The 18,193-nt window shown below is 42.5% G+C and overlaps 1 protein-coding gene across 1 annotated transcript in view; it reads left to right on the top strand.

The window, feature by feature from the left end:
* Nucleotides 1-18,193, top strand: part of cacna2d2a (calcium channel, voltage-dependent, alpha 2/delta subunit 2a) — a 668,643-nt gene that overhangs the window by 569,464 nt on the left and 80,986 nt on the right. The window contains exons 13-17 of the mRNA XM_048606749.1: nt 340-418; nt 7,768-7,817; nt 10,863-10,952; nt 15,493-15,558; nt 16,383-16,457. Coding sequence (XP_048462706.1) covers nt 340-418; nt 7,768-7,817; nt 10,863-10,952; nt 15,493-15,558; nt 16,383-16,457 — 360 coding nt within the window. The remainder of the gene's footprint in view (nt 1-339; nt 419-7,767; nt 7,818-10,862; nt 10,953-15,492; nt 15,559-16,382; nt 16,458-18,193) is intronic.

Raw genomic sequence — 18,193 nt, 5'->3', positions numbered from 1 at the left:
TTAGCGAATTCCAATGAACCTACCGCTTCATTTCCACCTCCCAATAGAGGAAATTTCTTCCCATTCATCTCCAACACACTAAATCCCTTTAAATTCACTCCCAGTCTGCAGCAGATCGATGAATATCTTCGGTGATACTAACATAAAAGGGTGATGAAGCATAAAAAGAATCAATTGAAGATCCTTAACAAACAGAGCATACATTTGGATAACATTATTGACCAATTCCATCAAAAGGTCTGAAATAAGAGCGAGAAAAGCTGGATTGAGAGATGTAACTATTGTATTTAAATGTACCCTCTAGTTATGTTTTCTCTCTCTCACTGTCTGTACTCTTAGGTCCGTGTCTTTACTTTCTCAGTTGGACAGCATAACTATGATGTCACACCCCTACAGTGGATGGCTTGTGCAAATAAAGGTACGGCAAATATTACTATACACTTAACAGGCACAGAGATTGTAGCACAGTTAAATAGTGAGAAACGTCATTGCACTGTTACATTCACATGATGTTAACATAGTTAAAGTGATGAGGAATATCACTACAGTTACAGGCACCAGATGTTAGCATGGTTAAAGGTATAAAAGATATAATTCCTCAGCCAAAGGTGCAGGATGTCAGCCCAGTTAAAGAAGCGAGGAACTTCATTCTACTGCTTCATATGCAGGACGTTAGTCCAGTTGGCAGTATGAGAAATATCAGTTACAGACCCGGGATGTTAGCACAGTTAAAGCTCTGATGAATATCAGTGCAGTTACAGGTATAGAATATTAGCACAGTTAAAGCTAGGAGAAATATCAGTGCCAAGTTACAGGCACACAATGTTACCACAGTTGAAGCATTGAGGAATATCACTGCGGTTACAGGCACAGGATGTTAACACAGTTAAGGCTATGAGGTATATCACTTCAGAATTACAGGCTCAGCATGTTAGCACAGTTAAAGGCATGACAAACATCACTGCAGTTACAGGGGCAGGATATTAGCACAGCCTAGTCAGCGGGAATCTGTCGGAGGAAGGAGCAGCAGCACAGAGTGAGTATAAACCTACCAGAGCTCGGGGTACCATAGCTGCAAAAAAACTGGAGTGATGTCACAGGATGGCTGTGACCTCATTGGCTGGTAGGAAATCTGCACTAAATCTGAAGAAGAACACAGCAAAGAATTATCAGTAAATTTACTTAACTCATTATAAAAAATTATACAAATTTATATTTAACTAAGTAGAAATGGCTGGACAGGTGATGTGTTATAGCTGTATGATGTGGGAGCTGGTTGATCCCAATGCGAGTGTTGGTTGCTCGAGGAACTTCGGCTCAGAGTTGATGAGCTGGAATCTGAGCTTCAAGCACTGCGGCACATCCGGGAGGGAAACACGTACTTGGATGCTGTGTTTCAGGAGGCAGTCACACCTGGTAGATTAAGTAATTCAAATTTGGTCAGCGACCAGGGACAGTTGGGTGTGACTGCAAGCGAGGCAGGTAGAGGGATCCTGCATTCAGGGACAGAGGAGCCTCAGCTCTTGACCTTGTCCAACAGGTATGAGGTCCTTGCTCCCTGTGTGGATGAGGACAAGGGCTGCAGGGAGGATAAGCCAACTGACCACTGCACCCTGGTACGGGAGGCCATTCAAGAGGTGGGAGCAGAAAGACAAGTGGTAATTGTAGGGGATGCTATAATCAGGGGAATAGATAGTATCCTTTGTAAGCAGGATCAAGAGTCCCGCATGGCGTATTGCCTGCCCGGTGCCAGGGTTAGAGATATCTCTGACCAGCTTGAAAGGATATTGGAGATGGAGGGGGAGGAACCAGTTGTTAAAAGAACAGGTCCTCAAGGGTTATAATCTGTGGATTGCTAACCGAGCCACATGCAAATTGGCATAGGGAGTCAAGAATAAGGGAAGTAAACACGTGGCTGAAGGAATGGTGCAGGAAGGAGGGGTTCCTTTTCATGGGAGGGGGACACTGGCATCAGTATTGGAATAGGAGGGATCTGTACCACTGGGACAGTCTCCACCTGAACCGAGCTGGGACCAATGTTCTAGCGAAAAGGGTAAATAGGCTGGTCAACAGGACTTTATATTAGAAAGTGGGAGGAATGGGAAGGTTAAAACTTAATAGCAAACAAAGCAACAGGTTAACATCTGTAGGGGTGGATTCAACTCTGTGGAAAAATATGAAAGAAATGACAGGAAAGGAGAACTCAGGAGAGGTTATTAAAGTCTTCATCACAGACACAAATAGGACAGTGTGTTTGAAAGGGTCAGGAATCAGATCTCAAGCACACTGGTCAAATGAATGACAATGAGAAGAGGGACGATTGATACAGGACTAAAGATGTTATATCTGAATGCACGCAGTATAAGGAATAAGGTAAATGAGCTTGTTGCACAGACTGAAATTGGCAGGTATGACGTGGTGGGCATGATGGAGATGTGGCTGCAAGGGAATCCGGATTGGGAGCTGAATATCCAAGGATATACATCTTATTGAAAGGATAGGCAAGTGGGCAGAGGGGGTGGGGTTGCGTTACTTGTAAGAAATGAAATTAAATCAATAGTAAGAAACAAAGTAGGGTCAGATAGTGTGGAATCTGTGTGGGTAGAATTGACAAACCGCAAAGGTGAAAAAACCATAGCTGGAGTTATGTACAGGCCTCCAAACAGTAGTCAGGAGCTGGGGCGCAAGATACACCAGGAGATAGAAAAGGTGTGTAAGAATGGCAAAGTCACAGTGATCATGGGGGATTTCAATACGCAGGTGGACTGGGAAAATCAGGTTGGTAGTGGATTGCAAGGAAAGGAATTTATGGAATGCCTACGAGATGGCTTTTTGAAGCAGCTTGTAGTGGAGCCCACAAGGGAACAGGCAATACTGGATTTAGTGTTGTGCAATGAGGCAGACTTGATACGGGACCTTAAGGTTAAGGAACCCTTAGGAGGCAGTGATCATAATATGATTGAATTTATTCTGAAGTTTGAGAGGGAGAAGATAGAAACAGAGGTAATGGTATTACAGCTGAATAAAGGCAACTACAGAGGTATGAGGGAGGAGCTGGGCAGAATTGACTGGGAGAGGAGCCTAGCAGGAAAGACAGTGGAACAGCAATGGCAGGAGTTTCTGGGAGTAACTTGGGAGACACAGCAAAAATGCATCCCTAGGAAAAAGAAGCATACTAAAGCGAGAACGAGACAACCATGGCTGACTAAGGAAGTCAGGGATAACATAAAAGCAAAAGAGAAAGCATATTATGTGGCGAAGGGCAGTGGGAAACCAGAGGATTGGGAAGCTTACAAAAACCAACAGAAGGCAACAAAAAAAAAGAAATAAGGAGGGAGAAGATTAAATATGAAGATAAGCTATCCAGTAATATAAGGGAAGACTGTAAGAGTTGCTTTAGATATATAAAGAGCAAAATAGTGGCAAAAGTGGACATTGGACTACTGGAAAATGACACTGGAGAGATAGTAGTAGGGAACAAGGAAATGTCTGAGGAACTGAATAATTACTTCATGTCAGCCTTCACGGTGGAAGACACGAGTAATATCCCAAAAGTTTGAAAGACGGGGCCAGACCTGAGTATGGTGGCCATCACCAAGGAGAAGGTGCTGGAAAAACTGAATGGCACCAGGACCAGATGGACCACATCCCAGAATTCTTAAGGAGATAGCTGAAGAGATAGTAGAGACGTTAGTGGTGATCTTTCAGGAATCGCTAGAGTCAGGGAGGGTCCCAGAGGAATGGAAAATCGCTAACATGACACCCCTGTTTAAAAAGGGAGTAAGGCAAAAGACGGAAAACTACAGGCCAATTAGCCTAACTCTGGTCGTGGGTAAGATATTAGAGTCCATTGTAAATGATGAGATTTCTGAATACTTGGAAGTGCTTGGTAAAATAGGTCAAAGTCAGCCTGGTTTCATCAAGCGGAGGTCATGCCTGACAAATCTGCCAGCATTCTCTGAGGAAGTAACAAGCATGGTAGACCAAGGAGAGCCAATGGATGTTAGACTTCAAGAAGGCCTTTGACAAGATGCCACACAAGAGACTGCTGAGTAAGATAAGGGCCCATGGTGTTAGAGGCAAGATGCTAGCATAGATAAAAGATGGGCTGTATGGCAGAAAGCAGAGAGTGGGGATAAAAGGGTCTTTCTCAAGATGGCAGCTGGTGACAAGTGGTGTTCCACAAGGGTCAGTGTTGGGACCACAACTTTTCACTTTATACATTATGGCATTCTGGCTAAGTTTGCAGAAGATACAAAGAAAGGTAGAGGGACAGGTAGTACTGAGGAGGCGGGGAAGCTGCAGAAGGATTTGGACAGGCTAGGGGAGTGGACAAAGAAGTGGCAGATGGAGTACAATGTGGGAAAGTGTGAGGTCTTGCACTTTGGTACGAAGAATAGAGGCACGTACTGTTTTCTAAATGGGAAGAAAATTCAGAAGTCTGAAGTGCAAAGCGACTTGGAAGTTCTAGTCCAGGATTCTCTCAAGGTAAACTGCAGGTTGAGTCAGTAGTTAGGAAGGCAAATGCAACTTTGGCATTTATTTTGAGAGGACTTGAATATAAAAGCAGGGATGTACTACTGAGGCTCTATAAGGCTATGGTCAGGCCACATTTGGACTATTATGTGCTGTTTTGGACCCCATATCTCAGGAAGGATATACTGGCACTAGAGTGAGTTCAGACGAGGTGAGCGAGAATGGTCCCAGGAATGAAAAGCTTAACGTATGAGGAACGTTTGAGGACCCTGGGTCTATACTCGATGGAGTTTAGAAGGATGAGGGGGAATCTAATTGAAACTTACAGAATACTGAATGGCCTGGACAGAGTGGATGTTGGTAGGAGAGACTAGGACCTGAGGGCACAGCCTTAGAGTAAAAGGAAGACCTTTTAGAATGGAGAGAAAGAGAAACTTCTTCAGCCAGAGAGTGGTGAATCTTTGGAACCCACTATCTCAGAAGACTGTGAAGGCCAGGTTGAGTATATTTAAGACAGAGATAGATAGTTTTTTTTGTCTGTCAAGGGGATCAAGGGTTACAGAGAGGAAGCGGGAGAATGGGGTTGAGAAATTTATCAGCCATGATTGAATGGCAAAGGAGACTTGATGGGCTGAATGGCCTAATTTCTGTTCCAGTGTCTTATGGTCTTAAAAGTACAAGGAATATCACTGCAGTTACAGGTGCAGGATATTAGCACAGTGAAAGCTATGAAGAATATTATTGCAGTTACAGCTCATGATGTCAGCACAGTTAAAGGTATAAGAGCTATAATCCCTCAGCCAGAGATACAGGGTGTTGGCCCCAGTTGAAGGTATAAGAAATATCATTGCACAATTACAAGCACAGGATGCTAGCACAATTAAAGCTATGAGATGTATAACTGCAGAGAAGAGGAACTGGACATTGGCACAGTTAAATTTACAAATAATATCACTGCACAGTGGGTAGAGGATATTAGTACTCTTAAAGCTATGAGGAATATTAATATAACTACAGGTGCAGGATATTAGAACAGTTAAAAGTATAAGGACTATCACTGCCGTTACAGGTATAGTATTTTAGCACACTTAAAGCTATGAGGAACATCATTGCAGAGTTACATGCAAGGATGTAAACACAGTTAAAGCTATGAGGAATATCACTGCATAGATAACAGGTGTAAGGTGTTGGCACAGTTAAAGGTACGTGCGATATCAGTATATGTGAATCCAGACCCACAGCAATGTGGTTGACTCTTGACTAGCATCTGAAGTAGCCCCAGAAAGCCACTCAGTTCAAGCGATGATTAGAGATGGCAGTAAATATTGCCCAGCCAGCCAAGTACAAATCCCGTAACGAAGAAAAATGAATCATCGAACGAGGCACCGGTCGCAACAATGGCACATCCTGCACAGCTGATCGCACGGTGGCTCAGTGGTTAGCACTGCTGCCTCACAGAGCCAGGGACCTGGGTTCGATTCCAGCCTTGGGTGACTGTCTGTGTGGAGTTTGCACATTCTCCCCGTGTCTGTGTGGGTTTCCTCCTGGTGCTCCGGTTTCCTCCCACAGTCCAAAGATGTGCAGGCTAGGTGGATTGGTCATGTTAAATTGCCCATAGTGTTCAGGTATGTGTAGATTAGGTGGGTTGTAGGGGGATGGGTCTGGGTAAGATGCTCTGTGGGTCGGTGTGGACTTGTTGGGCTGAAGGGCCTGTTTCCACACTGTAGGGACTCTATAATCCTATGATCTTCCTCACTAATACCTGGGTCGGCTGCCATAATTGGAGAGCTATCCCACAGACCAATCCAAGCAAGAAACTGACATAGGCATACTTATCAAACCATATCTTGCAGAGAAATGCCCCTGCCACCACGATCTCTGTCCCTGGGTATATTGTGTCCTACAAGCATGACAGACCACATAAAAGTGGGAGCAATGTATTCTGATATTGAGTCGGAATTGCACCTCAGACTCCTTCTGGCCACATGAAATCTCATGGCATCAGGTGCAACTTCCTGCTGATAAGCACCTATGCCCCCATTCCCCTCAGCTGATGAGTCTGTACTCCTCGATACTGAACATCAATTGGAAGAGGCACAGAAGTAATTGAGGGTAGAAAGGTTGCAGAATGTAATCTGGCTGGGGGACTTCATTGGCCATTATCAAGAGTAGCTCAACAGCAGCACTACTGTTTGACCTGGCTGAATCTCAAAGGACATAAGTTCTAGGCTGTGGCAGGTGGCAAGAGAACCAACAAGAGGGAAAACATACTTGACCTCATCCTTACCAATCAATCTGTTGAAATTCCACCTTCCCATGACAGTTTTGGTAAGAGTGACAATCACAATCTGTGTGGAGACAAAGCATGGTACATTAAAACAGTCACCGGCATGGTGCCTTAGAACAGGCACTGCATTCAAACAGTCACAGGCTCGCTACATTGGAACAGGCACCGGCACAGTGCATGTAAAACAATCATAAGAACACAGTATTAGAACAGTCACAGGCATGGTGCATTTGTGCAGTCACAGTCATGCTGCACCAGAACACCACAGGCATGGTGCATTAGAATGGAACCAGGCACGGTGCATTACAATGGACACAGGCACAGTACATTGAAACACTGCATCAGAACAGTCTCAGGAATGCTGCATTACAACAGTAAAAACACACTGAATTAACACAGGCATGGTGCATAAGAACTGGCACGCACATTCGAATAGTCACAGGCATGCTGCATTAGAATAGTCACAGGAATGCTGCATTACAACAGTAAAAACACACTGCATTAATACAGGCATGGTGCATAAGAACAGGCATGCACGTTAGAACAGTCACAGACATGCTGCACAAGAGAACAGTCGCAGGCCCGGTGCATTAGAATAGTCGCAGGCACATTGCATTAGTACAATCGCAGGCACAGTGCATTAGAACAGTTTGAGATATCTTTGTTCACTCCACTCAAATACTTTTTATTTTCGATAATAGATGCTGCAACAAGGAAGCTCCAAGATTCCTTTTACATTTAAAATCACAATTTCTTTACAACCTTTTATAGATTCTCACACTATGTGGGAGAGCCCAATCATCTCTTAGGTCATCTCTAGTGAGCGAATACAAATTCAGACTTTGATTGCGTCTCACTAAGTTAATAAGCATTTTAGATTTGCTGAGTTTCAGGTTTGTTAAAATGGTAACTGTTTTATTAGGACGCTGATGTCTCTGAGACTTTTTTATGTGTGTTTAATTATTCATATGGATTTTGTTTCTAATATTTTTTTCTCTTCCCAGGATATTATTTTGAAATTCCATCCATTGGAGCAATTCGGATCAATACTCAGGTGAGTGACTGCTGCTGTTTGGGAGACTTACAGAGTGGAGAGAGATCATCATAGGGCAAACTGCAGAAATATCATGGGGAACAATGTTTTTCTGTCAGGGCCTGTTATTTCTTTCCAATGATCCTGTCACTTATTGTTTACCCATTAGGCTTTTTCCTGCCTATTGTGTGTGTCCATTTATTCATAGCGTTTTGTACTCCAGTCTCTGCAGTTTAACTTTGGAAGAACTAGGAATGGGGCTGATAAAAATTCAGGTCTTGATTGAACCACCTAAGTACAGGATGTGTCTTTGCCTGCTACACGATGCTGCTAAAGATAGCCATCTAATAACTATGTGATTTTATATCACTTCCCAGTGATGATGTCGACTATCATATTTACACATTCACGTTAACCCTTTGCATTTCATCTCCTGCAGAATCTCTGGCTCTACTCATTATATCACATCTTATTACTTACATTTCCTTATCTGACACGATGAGTCATATGGCATAGGCTTTTCAAATTTAAGGTTGATTAGGCAAACTTCAGAGGTTACATTGCTTCATTTGTTATCTTATTTTCACGAACATTCTCATTGATTCAGTCTTCTTATTGGTTGTATTGTTTCCCTTTAATTAAGATTAGGCCTCCATATATGTATTTGTCTGCATCTATTACTGTTACCGTTAAGAATGAGAACTGCATTTACCAACTCCCAATGTGGCAACATCTACCAGTGTTCACTGATTCTTTTAATAGTACTTCATTGGAATGTAGTACAGGTGTACCAGCTGCTTGAGCCTGTTCTGTTATTTAATTCAGTTATGGCTAAACTGTGCCTCGAATCCATTTTCCTTTCATGATTTTGCATCACAATATCCTCTGCCTATCAAAACAACCCATCAGTCTTAGTATTGATTGGCAATCATGTGGGAGAGTGTTCCACATTTCTACCAACTTTCTTGATTTCACAAACAAACAGATTAGTTTTAATTTTAAGAATGTACCCTTGTTTTAGATTCATCAGAGCAAATAATTTCTGTGTTTAGTCTATTGAATCTGAACACATCAATTAGATCGACTCTCAATTTATTAAATTCAGGGAAATGCAAGCCTACATTATGCACCCCTTCCACTTGCAGCCCTTTCAAGGGCAAAATATTCTGCACGAGATTATGCATCTGGGTGGATGTGAATACATGTGTGGGTTACATGTATCTAGGTGTCTGTGTGTTTATGCATATACATTTGTGTGTATATCTGTGTAGAATTTCAGTGTATACATGTGGGTATAGGTTGTGGGCGTGTGAGGGTGTGTGTAGGGATCTAAGTGCCTTGGTTTCTGCATGTGTATATGTTTACATATATGTATGAGGTCGCATTTGTGGGGATGTGAATGCTTACATGTGCCATGTGGGTTGAGATGCCTTCATGGGTTCAACTGTCACCATAGATATACCTCATGTTGTTCTGTCCACATGAATTCTGAATGCCATGAGGTCTGGACTTTGGGGTTTGGTCCTGCCTATTTTCTTAGACTAAACTACTCCTGCTCCAATTCTGCTGTAGCTTTGTCTCTGCCTTATCTAAGAGTGACATTTTCTTGAATTCTTATAAACTGTTTTATTTACATTGTATGCTGCAGAATACTGATCCTTGCACTACAGTTTTGCAATACTTTTATTCCATTGGTCTCAGAGTCTCAATAGCACGTGACAGCTGCTGTCAGTGTCACCATACTACACATCATTGTACTACAGCATGTGAGCACGCCTGAGAAGCTGTCAGCTAGAGACACTGAGGATTTCTAAGAGACTGTTCCCCTGAAAATATCAATAACAATTGCCCCCTTTTTACTGCACATAGCTTTTAGTAGCTGTGGAAGCAGACTTTAGAAAACACGGCTGTGATGCTGTAATTTATGGTCTAATTTGTGGAGCAGCTGTGTTCAATGGCAACAAACACGCCACACTGAGAAAGCTCGGTGATATGAACTCCAATCAGCTTGTTAAGAGCTGACCGGCGAGCTTCTCTGCCAGTTGCAGGCTTCAATAGTGGAGCCCTGCCCCACAGAAGATATTGCTTGCCAACCAGAGGCTGGCACCTCTGGGCCATAGAGATCAATGACAGGAGCCTCGTCTTATAAAGATAAGGCATTTTCTTCTGCTTCTTGTGGTATGGGGTTTGCAGGGAGAGTAGGATCAGGGGCCTGAGGTAAGGGCAGGGTGATAGCTTTGATTGGGGTCGTTGGAGTTTTCCACCCATGAACTGGCAGGAAGTTCGCCCTGGTTTCTCAATCAGGAATCCAGCCACTTTTCCCGCCTGGTGAAGGGGGCAGGCAAATCAGTTGGTGACAAGTTGAGACCCTTAAGTAACCATGAGACGGGGTGAGTATCTCTTCAGAGCCAACCCGGCTAATTATTTATGCTCTTGTCACCTCTCTTGCCTCCACCAGGGAAGGGTAAAATTGGACCTGTTGTGTATGACTTGATTCCAATTTCGGTAGCAAAGAAATTACAGGCCGGCAATAAAGCTGGTTGTGTTTGAGGTTTTCATTTGGCTTCCAAGAGGCCAATATGTTTTCATAATGTAAACCATCGTTTCATGCACACAGGACAAACCATTGTATAAGTCTGCACTGAGTATTCATTTCTTCAGGAAGTTCCATCTGAGCAGCTTTTATGGCTTTTCAGACTGAAAATAATGCACACATTATGAATCATTAATCACTCTAGCCCTCTCACCAACAGACATGTGCCAGAGGACAATATCCAAGGAACTCTTCAGGAGATGGGATCTGAAACACTGGTACAGTGGGGAAGAGTTCATAGCGACAGTCACGACTTACCTTTGGTCTCTGAGGCCACCTTAAACATACAAAGAACATTATTGTTTAATTTTCTTTGAACAGTATTCTATCCAGTCAATGTTGAATGGAATCTAAGTATTTGCTTGATTTATTCTATTTGAAGATACTATGAAATGATGAGAAATGCTTTAGACTGTATGAGAGATGAATGTAGATGGACTGCATTAAAATGACCATGTATTTCCATGTTACAGGAGTATTTAGATGTTCTTGGTCGTCCTATGGTGATGGCAGGAAAGAAAGCCAAAAAAGTTCAATGGACCAATGTTTATCAGGATGCTTTGGTAAGATTACTTTGGAATGAGATGCAGAACAAAGTGTCTACATGGAATCTTCCTTTCCTTTGGAATGTCACATCGTTAAAGTTACTCTGGAATGTTAGAGGAAAATGCAAACTAGTGAATTGTTCATCATTTAACACCCCAGTCCACTTTCTCTTCCATTGAAGGGTATCACTTCCTCAGTACCCTACTGTCAGTGCAGAGTATGTGTCCAAGCTTAGGACTTAGGTTTTGTAATCACAGTGTTCAGAATCAGAGATAGGAATCCAGCCAACTGAGCCAAAATGACACACATGTCCCGAAATGAAATGCAGTGTCAGATGCTCCCAGTCAGTGAGGAGTAAGACTTTCTTTATGCCCAAAGAACAAATTAATTACAGGCATAAAGGCAACCATGAGATAACTGTGAATACAGAGTAGCCTGTGCCGAGTACTTTACCTAACGTGGCAGCAGAGATATGCAGTGAGACTAGCACAGTACCAAATGTTGAAAACTTGCAGAAGGTAGATTTTATGTGTCACAAAAACTGGCACAGCAACACTTGTGGGCAAACTGGTAGCAGCTCTGGTTTGTGTCATAAGTCTCATAGGTTTCTATATTTACTTGGGGAATGTGGTGACACATGGGGCTGAGCAGCTAGAGTGCACATGGAGTTCACAACGCTTCCTTATTTAAACTGCTTATAAAGGTATTTAATTTCTACAAGAAAATCGATTTGCTTTCTTCAGATGACTGCCAGTTCCAACCAATGGAACAGAATATGGAATGTGACATTGGTACAGTGGTGATGTCAATGGACTGGTAATCCAGAGGTCCAGGCCAATGCTCTGGCACACAGGTTCATATCCCACCTAGAATATAAACAGTTCACCTAGAATATAAACCTACACCTCCGTGATGGTGACTGTAACAACTATTGGCAATTGGTGTAAAAGCCTACCTGGTTCACTAATGTCAGTCAGGGAAGGAAATCTGTTCTCCTTACTTGTTTTGACCTCTGTGTGACTTCTAGATCCATACCAATGTGGTTTCCTTATATCTGTTCTCAACGGAACCCAAGTGATGTCCACATACTATGAAAGGACATTTAATACAAGTGACACTGAATTAAAATGGAAAAGATTTACCAAGATGTTACCGGGACTGGAGGGTTTGAGTTATAAGGACAGGCTGGATAGGCTAGGACTTTTTTCATTGGAGTATAGGAGTTTAAGGGGTGAGGTTTTGGAGGTTTATAAAATCATGAGGAGCATAGATAAGGCAAATAGCAAGGGTCCTTTCCCTAGGGTGGGGGAGTTCAAAACTAAGGAGCATATTTTTAAGGTGGGAGGAGAAAGATTTAAAAGGGACCTGACAGACAAGTTTTTCCACACAGAGGGTGGTTCATATGTGGAATGAACTGCCAGAGGAAATGGTAGATGCAAGTACAGGTACAACATTCAAAAGATATTTAGATCGGTACATGGATAGGAAAGATTTAGAGGGATATGGGCCAAACTTAGGCAAATGGGACTAGTTTGGTTTGGCAAACTTGGTCAGCATGGACAAGTTGGATCGAAGGGCCTGGTTCCATGATGTATGTATTTTTCGATAATTTCGTGTACTGGGGACAATGTGACGTTTCAGTATTTCAGACTGAGTACAGCCAATTTTGAGATACCAAGTATAATAAAGGAGCATTTCAAACTCCTTAGTGATGTTAAGGCTTACAGCTGTATTTTGTGAGCCATCAATTCATCCTGAGCTGACAAAGGGAAAATTGGCCAGTCCCAGCTCTCCTGCTGAAGGTTAGATCTATACTTTGGGCTCAGCTGCAATACCCTCCTTGATCGAATACCCTATTAATGTTTTCTGAGTCACATTTGGAATGGTGATCTGTTGAGAAGTCAAAGACACAAATGAAAACAGAAACAGTCAGACAGTATCTATGGAGAAATGAAGCCTGGGATCATGCAGACTGAATGGAACTGCTGTGCCAAGCGGTCATCCAATCTGATTTTGGCCTTCCTAATGTAGAGTATTCCTCCCTTCCTAATTTTCATTGTCTCCATTTCTGGGGATAGGCTGTCAACTAATGTTCCTTGTAAGCTCACTGACCCCACAGCTGCTGTCCCTTGTACTCAACAGGGAGGAGTTGTACTAGCATGTGGGGCCAGAAGTTCCAGCTTCAATTCTCATACCAGGATTTGATGGCCACAGAAGGTGCGTCATAAAGCAGCCAATCACAATCTGTAATACTTTCGATACACCTTTGGCAGGTGATAAGAGGAGAGAGTTTACTAGTCAGCCAGAACCATGTGACTGCTGCAGCTCAACAGCCTCCACGTGTTGAAATACTGACAGGTTCTTGCGATGAGCATGTGCCATCCTCATTTTGAGGAATATCCTCAATGGAGGATAACCCTGAATCCCGGTTGCCAGTTCTCAACATCGTCTGCCATCGTTCTAGCATGTGTGGACACATACACACACATATCATTGTCCACTATTGTCACCATTAAACATGTCTTCTCCCTTCTCCTTTTTGAATTCCAAAGGGACCATTCCCTCAATGATGGCCTCATCCACACCTCAATTACCCCCAACATTCATCCCCTTGCCAACAAAGTTTTCAAACAAGTGCAGGAGATATTGCAACTGCCCTTTTACCTTCTCTCTCCTAACCTTCCAAGCCGACAAACTGTCCTTTCTGGTGAATCAGCAATTTGCATCTATTGTTTTCAATCTACACTATGTAATCACTGCTTACAACATGGTCTCATCTATTATTGGGGAGATCAAATGCAGACTGAGTGACTGCTTTGCAGAACACCATTGTGCAATCCCCAAGCAAAATCCTAAGCTTCTGGTGCCCTTACATTTTAGTTCTCCATGTTGCTATCATGCTGACATCTCTGTCCTCGACCTGCTGCACTGTTTCATTGAAGATCACTGTAAGCCTGAGGATCGGAAACACATCTTTCAATTAAGCACTTTACAGCATTCTGGAGCCACCATGGTTGTGGAGTGATACATCACGGAAACACACACTTCGGTCCAACTCATCCGTGCTGATATCCCAATCTGACTGTTGTCTTTAGAAATTTCATTTTCATTCCTTTGCCTGGCATACTTCCAGTTTGCTCTCTTTCTTTCTCTTAATGTGGTTCTCCTTTCCATTATTCAATCTCTGATCAATCCCAGATTGGGATGTCTGGTCAGTGGGGATGAGTTGGACTGAAAGCTCTGTTTCCGTGATGTATCATTCTATGACCATGGTGACTCCAGAAGTCTGTAAAGTGCTTAATTGGAAGATGTGTTTCTGATCTTCAGGCTTACAGTGATCTTCACCAAAAAAGTGCAGCAGGTCAAGGACAGAGATGTCAGCGTGCGACAGTCAAGAAGACACAAAAACGCCTCTTCTTCCTCAGGCGGCTCAGGAAATTTGGCATGTCCATAAGGTCTCTCACCACCTTCTACAGATGCACCATTGAAAGCATACTGTCTGGGTGCATAATGGCCTGGTATGGCAACTGCTTTGCCCAGGACCGTAAGAAACTACAGAAGGTGGTGTGCACAGCCCAGACCATCATGAAGCCAACCTTACGTCCATGGACTCTATTTACATGGCTCGCTACCACAGAAAGGCTGCCAACATCATCAAAGACCCATCACACCCCAGTAATGACCTCCTGTAACTCCTTCTATCAGGCAGAAGATGCAGAAGCCTGAATACACAACGAGCAGAGTCAAGACAGCTTCCTTTTGGCCGTTTTCAGACTGATGAATGGACTCTCTAACCTCAAATAATGCTGATCTTGCTAACATTGATCTCACCTAGTGCACACCCTGTGCAATGTAACCTGTATGCAAATAAGTCTTTTTCATCTGTACATCCTTTGCTTGCTGTGATCTGCCTGTACTGCTCATAAACAAAGCTTTTCACTGTATTTTGGTACACGTGACTATAAATAAATCAATCTATCAATCAATTTCCTGCCTTCCACCCTATCACATACCTTCCTTTTGTCTTTGGCCCACTTGTCCTTTGGTCAAAACCTGTTAATCTGTAACTTTTCCCCATTCTGATGGAAGTCCTGAAAAGTTAACTCTATTTCTCTCTACACAGATGCTGCCTAACCTGCTGTGCGTTTACAGCATTTTCAGTTTTTATTTAAGATTTCCAGGTTTTGCAGTACACTTTTTGATTAGCAAGCTTTGGAAGCATTGGCTGATACATCTCACTCCTTCTCACTGCTCACCAGTCTGCAGTTCCTGAATAGTTGCCACCATCTATAAAGGTAACAACACCGAGGTAAAGTGACAGGAAAGGAAGAGCTTGGTACATGTGGGTGTGCAAGCATGTTTGGAGCAGGGTCTGAATCAAAGCCCTCTCTGAATGCATTCAAGAAGTAAGTAATAAGAGTACAAAAGATGTGATTTCAAGACATAACTCTCTAGGGATCAGCATTTAACGTGGACTATTAGTGAGTACAAGGAATATTGTAGTGCTTGCTCAAAAAAGTGAAATGTAACATGATGAATCTGATTTGCTTTTCCTAGAGCCTTGAGCTGGTGATTACAGGAACAATGCCAGTTTTCAATGTCACTGTGGAGAATGGCCAGCAGGTATGTGGTTTGAATATGTATGCCACCTTGTGCCAATCTTTCAGTTTAATGACCCTATATGAACTGAGTGGATAGAAGGATATGACAGAACTTTTCCCATTTCCTGGTCATTTCCATCTCACCATATAACACGTTACCAACTGCTATTGTCTGGCATTTGGACAAGACCTCCTTCAATGTTCAAGAAAGTTGGCGCTAATTGTACAAGCCAAATCTGACAGTATCGTCCAGCCTCCCATTTGGGTCCAAGTAACACTCCAAATAAGTCAGTATCATAACGGGTGGAGAGTACTGGCAAGCTGCCCAGTTTTAGTTGTTTAGATTTTACCAAAGCATCTGTACTGATTTGCTGGCCCCCTAATCCTTGATATGTTTTTGCTTAGTTTCTGGAGACACTGATTTATTTCAATGTTCCTGAAAGAGTAGATCTGTCATTAGGTGTTGGGATTCTTCCAGATGCCACTGCAAGTCAATTTGCTAAAGGATATAGTGGTATGAGTAGAAAAGTGAGGAGCTCAGTACATCACCCCAAAAGCATTGCACGTATTTGGAGGTCTGTGGTTCGTGCCAGCCTATACATTTGCTCTCTGAACAGGTTGCAAGTGGTGAGCCCCATGGGCATAAAGTACAGCATCTATGTTGAGCAAAAACAACTGCTTCCCATACATGGTTATGACCAGCTTGCTTTCAAGAAGAGTTTCCAGCAGGGTGTGAGACACATGGCTGATGAGAAAAGTAATATCTTGAGGTGATCCTGTTGCATACCCTCCTTGTCCAAGACCTTGGTCACTTCCACATTCTAAACAGACCGCTTCCTTTTACAGAACCAGCTCATGCTCGGAGTTATGGGGATTGATGTTGCTCTCGACGACATCAAGAAACTCACCCCCCGCTACAATGTACGTACAAATTGCAGACTACATGTGCACGATTCCTGATGTAGGTACTGTGCAGGGCTTTCAATAACATCGGGGAGGCTGCTACAGGCACTCGTCTGACTTGATTTCAGACAGAAATAGGAGGGAAATTTCCACATATTAGAGGCAGCATACTACATATTCATAGACTTCTCCCTACACTTACTGTCTGTTTAAAGAGGTGGTTGAGTAATTGTAAGCAATCCCTTGTTCAGGCACACTTAGTGCTTTAAGGTTGGGTAATAATGTCTGCCCATCACATTTGGGCTTGTTTCTACCACGTATCAAGGATTATCCAACAGCTTCCACAACAAACATTATTTCCTAATAATGTAACCTTGTGTTCTTATTCAAGTCAGGCATGCATTAAGTGTGCTGCTTACTTAATGATCAACCTCTCATATAACTCATGAGGGAAAGCTCACCAAGGATTCTCATCAATTTTGAAATGAAAGAATACCCCAGGGCTTAATTTCATTATTTTGGTTAAAATTACTTGCTCAAATGTAATTTATTGGCAAAATAATATATAAAAAGAGAAGGATATGCTAAATGCACACTATCAGGATAATGCGAATAACCAATTCCCAAACAGTCCCATCAGCTATTATTAATCTGGACAGCCTCAGAAGTCCTGGAAATATAAATACTCCAGAACATAAGGCTGTTGTTTGATTGTGTTGTTGTGTGGGTTTAGATCTCAAGACAAATCAAGGCAGACTTCTCAGAAACTGTAGAATGTTTGTTATTATGCTGTCCTTGTGGTAATACTATAGAGAAACAAGCTGTGAGCTGTACAGGATCCAACGTTCTTGTAAAACACTAGTGCATGACCGCTGACCTCAGTGAAATCCAGCTTACCTCAATACACATTTACATCAATCCCTAACAATCCCTATCACGACTCCCCTACCCAGGTATCTTTCCAGTTTCTGACTAAGTACTTACTTAACGTTATTAGCTGAAACATTTAACTAAGGACATTCCCAATAATACTCATATGAATGTATTTTCAACTCCACCATCTCCTGGAAAGTCCATGTTTCATAAATAGACAACTTACCATCACCTTCTCAAGGCTATCTAGGATGATCAATGCGTGCTGGCCCAGGCAACAGCATCCACATCCTATGAATGAATATATTAAAAGATTCGAATGAATATATTAAAAGATTCAAATGATCTGGGGGTGTCTCAATTCCTTTTGAGCTAGTCATTGAAATGGCGTAATAGGACAATGGCAGGAAAGCTGCCCTGGAACTATGCTTACAGCAGCTGAAACTAAAAGATCAAGACTTCTAACAATATCCTGAAGCTTATCACACTAAAACAATTAGGTGCTAGTGAGTGACTGCGTCAGGAAAATAGGCAGATGCTCTTCAAGACTTCTTCTTGATTGGGCACTGATTACTTGTATCTCTTTCACCTTACCTTCTAGTAAAGAGACAATGTGACAATGAAAGACTTGTTGAATGGTGAAGCTATACTGTCAAAGAAGAGCTAAAGAAGATCACCACTTAATTACATCTGCAGGATGCAAGACAATGATGTCTTGAGATTCCTGCACCATATTTTCAATTATAAGTCAAAGAGATGAGTGAATCATTGGGAAGACTGCCAATCAGAGATGAATTCCTTCAAAAGACATACACAAGGTCTGCAAAGAATCGACAAAAACCTCCTCAGAGATTGCTGCTTTAACAGGAAGAGTCAGAGTC

Source organism: Rhincodon typus, chromosome 16 (genome assembly GCF_021869965.1).
Source record: "Rhincodon typus isolate 14 chromosome 16, sRhiTyp1.1, whole genome shotgun sequence".
Taxonomy (NCBI): Eukaryota; Metazoa; Chordata; class Chondrichthyes; order Orectolobiformes; family Rhincodontidae; genus Rhincodon; species Rhincodon typus.
The sequence above is the reverse complement of the archived record's forward strand: the minus strand, read 5'-3'. Positions and strand labels throughout refer to the sequence as shown.